The sequence below is a fragment of the Cynara cardunculus genome, assembly GCF_001531365.2.
Source record: "Cynara cardunculus var. scolymus isolate 2C chromosome LG 10, CcrdV1, whole genome shotgun sequence".
Lineage (NCBI taxonomy): Eukaryota > Viridiplantae > Streptophyta > Magnoliopsida > Asterales > Asteraceae > Cynara > Cynara cardunculus.
The window spans coordinates 11,389,694-11,398,652 of NC_037537.1; the positions used below are offsets into that span (position 1 = coordinate 11,389,694).

An 8,959-nucleotide genomic window follows, 5' to 3' on the forward strand; every position below is an offset into this window, starting at 1 on the left:
TCACTATCGTTTGCTGTTTTCACAATTAGATCCTCACTCAATGCTTTAGATTCTAAATGTGCGCAGTTAACAAATGATGGTGACACAAAAGAACGATTTGCACCCGAATCAAATAAAACTTTGGCACATACTGAATTAACAAGGAATGTACCTGTTACCACTTTAGGGTGCTCTTCCGCCTCATCTCTTGTCATCTGAAAGGCTCTCCCTCTCACAGACTCCCCACGTCTTATTTCTCCTTTACTACTTGTATTAACACGATTATCCATTTGTCCCCGACCTGTTGGCACATAACCAGGTCCTCGGCCCCCAGAATATCCAGATCCCCGTCCTCCAATAAAACCAGACCCTCGACCTTTAGCTTGCGGACAATCGGCATTTACATGTTGAGATGAATTACAAGTAAAACACATCCGTGTCATCTGACAATCTTGAGCTATATGTCCTAGTTCCTGACATTTAAAACATACTCGAGATTCTGTATTGCAATTTCCCTAATGTATTTTATGACATCGGTTACACACTTTATCCGCAAACCTTGAAATTGGTTGATTCAAATTTTCCACAAACCTTGGTCTACAGAAATCAGTTACTGTAGCTTCCCCCTTTCTTTTCTCTCCAACCCTTTCTTGTGGTTGCCGGTTAATATCTTGTTCCAGTATTTCAGCAGCATCAACTGCCGCTTGAAATATTGTCGGATTCCTGGATATTACATATTTTCGAAGATTCGACTCCAGTCCCCAGATATACTTTCTCACTTTACTGTTTTCAGATATTATATAGGCTTCAGCGAACCGGGATTGTTCCATGAAAACTTCTGTGTACTAATGAACTGACATGTTTCCTTGTTCTAGACGAAGGAAATCATCTTCCAACTTTTGTACTGCAGTTTCAGGACAATACTGCATTTTAAACTTAACCACAAATTCTTCCCACAACATGGTTTTCAGAATATTCGGATCTGAACTGGACATAACTTCCCACCAGTAAAAGCACTTGATCTTAAACGAGATACATCAAACATGACTTTGTCCTCTTCTGTACTTTTACTGATTTGTAGATCAGTTCTATTTCTTTAAGCCAACACATGGCTTTAACAGAATCACGCTCACCAGAAAACTTGGGAGGTTTACAGGCAAGAAACATTTTGATATCTCCTCCTTTTTGTATTGAGGACGAAGTAAGGGGTACAGATGTACCAGTTACCGGTGTACTAGCTCCGGCTTCCTCCTGATAATCGGGATTTCTTACCACTTCTAGATTATTTTGAGCTGTATGCCCCAATAAATTCACCAAACTTTCTTGGAACTTTCCCAACTCTGCTGCCAATATTTCCTGGGTAATAAATCCGGGATCAGGAACATTGTGTCTACCCCTTGCCCTTCCTCTTCCATAACCAGACATTGAACTTTGTTGAGCCGATAGTTTATGTTCTTGTCTAGTACCTCTACCTCTTCCTCGACCCTTGCTACGACTTCGAGTTTCTATCGTCATCACATTTTCCGGGTCCTCTCCTTGTATTACGTTTCTTCTTCCTCGACCTCTTCCATAACCAGTAGAGGTCCTTTCTGATTGATTGGGATTATCTGCCATTTCTCAGTATATAACTTTTTCTGTCACATTTAAACACACATGATTATTTTCATAATCAAAATATAATAATACATTCATTCTCAAGTCTATCCATAACTCAGATTATATCAATCATATATAATCTATCTTTCTCGTAATAGGTTCAGCTATAACATATTTCCCCATGTTTATAGATCCAGTGAAACCCATTATCACAATTTTTCATACCTCTAGTTTAAGTCTAAGTATTTCGCAAATACCCAGATCCCTTAAACTAAGGCTCTGATACCAACTGTAACAACCCACATATTCTATATACCGATAATCCACACACAAATACTCATAACACAGAACGTAATATCATTTATAAAACATGTGCTAAACAAAAAGTCTCTTGAATACATTTATGAGCAACTAAATGTCATTCATTCTAAACTTTTCCATTGCCTTTATCTTGCGAGGTATGATGACCTGCAAAACAGGTTAGTCCAACAATTGAGCGTTAGACTTAAAAGGTCTAGTGAGTGTATAAATCTCAAACAAATAACATACTTTCCAAACAATCAGTTCAGAATCAAACCTGTTCAGATACATATACTTATTTATTTCTCTCACGGTTACACCGCCATTACATCTCTCTCTCGTGGTTACACCGTCATTTCATCTATCTCGCGGTTACACCGCCATTTCATTCCTCTCGCGGTTACACCGCCATTTCATCTCTCTCGCGGTTACACCGCCATTACATCTCTCTCTCGTGGTTACACCACCATTACATCTCTCTCGCGGTTACACCGCCATTTCATCTCTCTCCTTAATTATATCAAAAAAATTCTAACACATTATCCGGATTTGAAGTCCGGTCAACCTTGTCCGGATATGAAGTCCGGACAAACACTTAGAATATCAAGAGGGTTACATCGACCACGCCTTGGGCGGTTTAGCTTTAAGCCAGTTAACACATGAGTGATTTAAAGAGAATCCGGCTGTCCCTTGAACGGTTTAAAAACATATCCGTTCAACACTTGAGCGGTTTAGGTAGATATCCGGTCATAACTTGAGCGGTTTAAGGAAATATCCGGTCAACACTTGGGCGGTTTGAGAACTCCGGACACTCCTTGTCTGGTTTAAGGACTTAACCAAATATTTATGAAATGCAGATCATAAATAGCAGATTCTAGCAGTAAAAGAAGTAATAACCAATACTTTAAAGCAATATACACTCACCTTAAAGCCAAATGTCCTTGTTTTTGAATTTTTTTCCTTCCTCGGCCAAATCCAAACGTCAAGTAAGAATTTTCCTCAATATCAAGAGTGTGTAAATTTTCTTTCTAAAACCTCATTTACTATTTATAGTAAATGGAATTGTGAGAGCTGGCAATCAGCCGATCTCCTTTCTCCTAACAAACTATATAATATATTAAGTACACCCACACACACACGCTCTTACACAAATATATATATATATATAGAGAGAGAGAGAGAGAGAGAGGAGCGATCAAATGAAAACTACTTCAATTTGTAAAAACCGTAAAAACTACTTTCATCCGTCGTTAATCTTATGAAATTTTTTCATGAAATTGTTAATCTTGTAAAATTGTTTCATGTAATACTTTTTTTGATGAAGTTGTTTCATATGTGGTTATGAAATTGTTTCATATACTACTTAATGAAATTTTAATGAAATTGTTTCATGTATTTCTCTAATATTAAAATAATGAAGATGATAATATCCATGATTAACACCATCTACAATAAAAATGGTTAATCAATATCTCATAATTACAAAAAAATGAACAAAATAAAAATTTATGATTGGTTGAATGAAGTTTTCACAGTTTTTACAAATTGAATGGTTTTTATTTCAACCCACTCCTATATACCTATATGTATATATATATATATATATATATATATATTCCAAAATCTCAAATTAAAACTTGTAACCCGATTATTACAAATAGCAAAGGAGATGACCTGGCACTATGATCATCAACCTGAGACGGGAAAGTTGGTACATCCGAGTGATGGGGAGGCTTGGAAACATTTTGACAAGATGCATTCCTATTTTTCTCAAGAGATTGGGAATGTTCATTTGGAATTATGTACATATGGTTTCAATCCCAATAACTCGAACTCAAATCCATACTCATGTGAGGGAGGAATGAAATAAAATATTTAAACCAAAAGCTTCCTATTCATTGAACAAAGAGCAAGTGGGAAAGGTGTGTGAATAGAATAGTTGAAGAAGTTTAAATTCCCAGACGGTTATGCTTCTAACATAGGTGCATTAGTAAATGTCGAAGATGGTAGTTTTTATGGCTTCAAAAGTCATGATTGTCATGTGTTCATGCAAAGACTGCTCCCTCTTTCTATAAAAGGGATGGTACCGGCTCCAATATTGGATGTTATCATTGAGTTGTGCACATTCTTTCGTGCAATATGCTCAAAGGTGCTACCTCTTTCGATAAAAGGGATGGTACCGGCTCCAATATTGGATGTTATCATTGAGTTGTGCACATTCTTTCATGCAATATGCTTGAAGGTGTTGCACATTGACGACTTGCTTCAATTGCAGACAAATATAGTGGAAACTATCTGCAAGTTGGAAAGAGTCTTCCCACCGAGATTCTTTGATTCTATGGAATACCTTGTGGTACATTTGGCATGTGAGGCAATAGTTGGAGGTCCGGTTCAATATCGATGGATGTATCTCTATGAGAGACGTCTAGGGTCGTTGAAAAGGACAATGAGAAACAAATCAAGGGTAGAAGGGTCAATTGTAAATAGGGTTTTGATGACCACTCCAGAGTTAAATTCAGACTTACAACTCTAAATTTTCCCAGAGTTCTCATGCAGAAGACATCAAGAGATAAAGCTCTTACTCAAGAGTTAAGTGTCTCATATACAGAGCTCGTGCTGTATTCCAAGGAAGATCAAGGCTTAAACGCCAAAAAGGTTAAGTGTGTGAGACAGAGCTTCACTCCAGATACAGAGCCTCTGCATAGTACATGCAGAGCCTCGATTTGAGACGTGTTTTTATTCCAGTAAGAGTCTGTCTTATTTACATTTAGGGGGAGATTGTTATACCCCATCTTGTAAAAGTGTAAGTAAGAAGTCTTTTACTGTAGTCTTTTAGGACTTAGTCTTTTGAAGCGGGTTGGACCAAGAGCTCTCATGCAGAAGACATCAAGAGACAGAACTCTTACTCAAGAGACAAGGCTTAAGCGCCAAAAAGATTAAGTGTTTGATGCAGAGCTTCACTCCAGACATAGAGCCTCTGCATAATACATGCAGAGCCTCTAAGCCTCCTACTCCCATGGAATGCGCACATGGAGGCGAAATCGTTGGACGGGTCTCTAAATCTGGAAAGGTGGACTCCAGATTTTGGAAATCTGAACCGCCAATTACTCTACGAACGCGGTTATACCACGAATACGTGAAATTAACCGTCCGAAGGAACACATGTCACTTAAATAGACCTATTGAACCGTTAGTGAAATTGTGTCTAGATATATGTTTGAGCGTGAAAAATCAATAACCGTTGTACAGAAACATGACACATGTCCCCAAAGTTATTTATTAAGTGTATAGATATGGGGAAAACTTTCCCGTGTTATTGGATATATAGAGAGAGAGAGAGCTTGGTTCAAATACTAACCAATTTTTTTGTGTTAACTATGCTAACCAAGCTCAACCAATCATATTCCATCTTTTCCTTTGGTTCAAATGTAACTCATATATTAAATACAAGAGTATTTAAGTAATTTTTCATTTTATGTAACTCCCAAATAATTAATTGGGAGTTACAAATTTGAAAATATCATAATTGATCATGATGCAATATTGACATTGGGGTTTCACACGTGTTCATGTTCTATAATTCACATTTATTTTAATCGACAGTTCTCACATTTGACATATGAACATATCAGAAATCATACAGTCTTAAATATCGTGATTCATAAGTGTTTATGTGTATTCAAGTCACTAGATGTTTATATGAATACACACACACACAACATGTGAAAACATGTGAACACGTATGAAAACACACAGCCCTAGATGTCTTGGTTTATAAGTGTTCATGTACATACAGCAGAGTTGGCTCCTGAATATACAGAAGATGTTCATACGGTTCACATATTCATATGTCTAATCTTTTTTGTTTGATGTGGTTTGAAGATATACACAAGTTGTTAATATGGCTAACAACTCGTGTATCAAATATAGATTACTTTTTACCTAAATATCATTTGATATTTTGTTCACATATATTAATTGAAAATATTAATTTAATAATTAATTTTTAAATGTCATTAAATCACAACTGTTTATTATTCAAATTAATGGTCAAGATCGGTTAACAAAGTTAACACGATAATCTTGGTTAGCATTTGAACCAACTCCTATAATTTCAAGAAATTGAACGGAAAAGGTTGACAAAAAGAGAGAATTAGAAGCAAAAGATCCATCCTTTTATATATATAACCTTTCTCAAAAGCAACCTAGAATGTTGTCAACATGTACATGGAGAATTGGAGATGATTTTGGATTTGAGACGGCTGTTAAGATCTTGGATATTTCATGCTAAATTTAGCTTCACGAGACTCCTGGAGCAAGTAACCTTTCACCACCTCTGGCATTTCAAACGATTCAATCGACAACGTACGTGGCCTTTCAAACAAGTTTTGATACTCAAGGTACCTAAGATCCAGATTCAAACACTTCAACTTGCAAAATGGTGATTTCAGATTCACCAACTTTTCTGGAAACAAACTAAGAAGATCAACAATCGACGAGAATAGCGTCAGCGATTTCGCATTATCAAGAGCCCAGAATAAAGAAATCAGATCATCAAACATCCTCTTCTCGTGAACATGATAGCAAACCCCATGGAAATCGATCACCACAGTCTCAAGAACGGGAAGACCATCATGGGTTCGCAACTGCGGAAAGTTCGACCCGATGTATTCAAAGAATCTTAGATTTGGAGTTGTGAAATCGCAATGATCCAAACATCCATGGCATGAAACCGTTAAATCCGAAAGTTTCAAAGCCTGCACACTCAGAATCTTACCAAGAACACAATCATTCAACACCAACTTCTCCAACATCGGAAACCCTGAAAAGGGTTCAAGATTCTCTACAATCGTCCCCTTGAGGTGCAAAACAGTTAGATTCTTGAATGATCCCGACAGAAACGGACAACTAACATAACTTTGACTTTTTAGTTTTAGGGTTCTCAAGGAATCGCAGGAAGTACGCAAACAAACAGGCCAAGAACCGTTTCTGCAATGTTGGATGAAGAGTTCCAGGTGGTTGATACCATGAGAAAATGCGTAATCAATGACTTCCTTCAAAATCTTGGCACTGGATACGCCACAACGGGTGAAGGTTAACGTGTTTAAGTTGGCGGATTGATCACGATAACGTAAAACATTGTTGACGAACTTATCGAAAGCATAAAGTTTATGAAAAGCAGAGTAGTGGAGGTGAAGAACCGGCATGGAAGTCCAGATGAAAAGCCATGGTTCTGAGAGCACCGATGTTTGAATGGCTTGTTTGGTGTCTAGAAAAGAGAGAATATGAAACTGCAGGGATTCCGGTAAGTCATCGAGTCGTTCTTGATCCTCCATCTTTGGCCTCTCATCATCTTCTCGTTGACGTATTCTCCGTTTCGTGGTCATGCTAATATGCAGGTTTAAGAATGAAGGGGGAGGAATTATATATGTCAGGAGTTATATAGAGTCTGTTTAGCTTACACCAAATATATAGTCTGTTTTTTTGTTTTTCAATAATAAGTTATTTTCTAATTTTTTTTTATTAACCTGGATATTTAACCCGCTATGCGAGCCGACTAATCCCAGGACGACCATCTGCTTTGTAGATAGTCCGGAATCACCGTATTTGAACTTCCGTGACCACAAGGAGATTTTTATTTCTCCTTGCATTTGAAACTGAGACCTCCTGCTACTTTTAACATTTGGAGTCAAGCTCTAATCAATCAGACACCACCTTTGTAGTTTTTGTCTAAATTTTATTGATTATAATTTTATTAAGCTTTTGTTTATTTTTTAGAATTTTTTTATATTTATCTAAATCACTACTAGTTGTGTACTCGTGCAATGCGTCGGGAGCCATGAATTTTAACGATTTTGAAGTTCCACTGTTTTTATAAGATAAGATTTAACGATAATATAAGTTACACTTGGTCTTTACATATTAATACAATTTGAATAAATAAGAGTTATGGTTCCAATTACAGACTATCGATGAAAAAAATTGTATGNTTTAAAATCCAACATATTTAAACGACTCCACAAATGTATTCTATTTACACCAAGAGCAAAAAACCAAGAAACTTGAGTTTTAAGATAAATACTCAAAACTAATAAAGAAAACTACAAATTTGACAGATCATAAGCAATGAAAAGACAAAAAAAGATGGGTTTTAGAATAAAATTTCAACTGCTTACCATCTTTCTTGTCCAGAAACTCAGATTAAGGTTGAATGAATATATGTATATATATTTCAAAAAACCCCAAGAATATATTAATTCAAAACATATTATAAAGTGCAATTTKGACAGCCTAACCCCAAAATATATAGTATATATATAAATAAATAACTATAAAAGTATAAATCGTAAATATTAAAAATATTTTTTCACAGTATATATAATATATAATAATATAATTAAGTCAAAAATTAACTATTCAATATTGGACTCGTTTTGAAGGTATTAACGAGACAATTATAATGGTGTAACTTGTTAAAATAAAAATGTATTTTTTAAACATGTTTTAATTGATATACGATCATGTATGTTAATTTGATAAAAGTTTAAAATGAAACATTTAAAAGTAAAGGACATAAAGTAAATTAATTAATTAATTATAGGAGTATAAAGTGTAAATTTAAAATTATAATTTTAAAAAAATGGGTTGTGAGAAGGTGAGTGTATATGAGTGGGTGCATGTATGTGAGGAGAAAAATGGGTGAAAAAAATAAAAAAATAAGTATAAAAGGTATTTTAATATTTAATATTTTCAGATTTTAAGATTTTTACTAAATTTATTTAATAAAATAGTATAGATAATTAACTTAAAATAATCGTGATAGAGAAAAATATTAAAATAATATAAGAAAATAGGAGTACTCAATTGATAATATATAGTAGGGGGGCGTAGGAGGGCGGCTCATTCGCATCTAATCACACATCATTCTAATCAAATCAACTAATTATATTAAACTAATATTTATTTTTTCTAAAATATATTTTTATAATTTTTTAACATTATTTTCTAATTTTATTTTTCTAAATTTATGTTTTTATGAGAAATTTTCTACAGTTAATTTTTTTTACAAAAATTTATATTTTAT

General features: G+C 34.9%; 1 protein-coding gene across 1 annotated transcript in view; it reads right to left on the bottom strand.

Annotated features, from left to right (window-relative positions):
- The window catches only part of LOC112519988 (putative F-box/LRR-repeat protein At5g02930), a 13,156-nt gene extending 5,945 nt beyond the window's left edge, over positions 1–7,211 (bottom strand). Inside the window, exons 1-2 of the mRNA XM_025128293.1 lie at positions 6,333–7,211; positions 4,482–4,499 (exon numbers count right to left, since the gene is read on the bottom strand). Of these exons, the coding sequence (XP_024984061.1) occupies positions 4,482–4,499; positions 6,333–7,211 (897 nt within the window). The remainder of the gene's footprint in view (positions 1–4,481; positions 4,500–6,332) is intronic.
- Between the last annotated feature and the right edge of the window lie 1,748 nt (positions 7,212–8,959).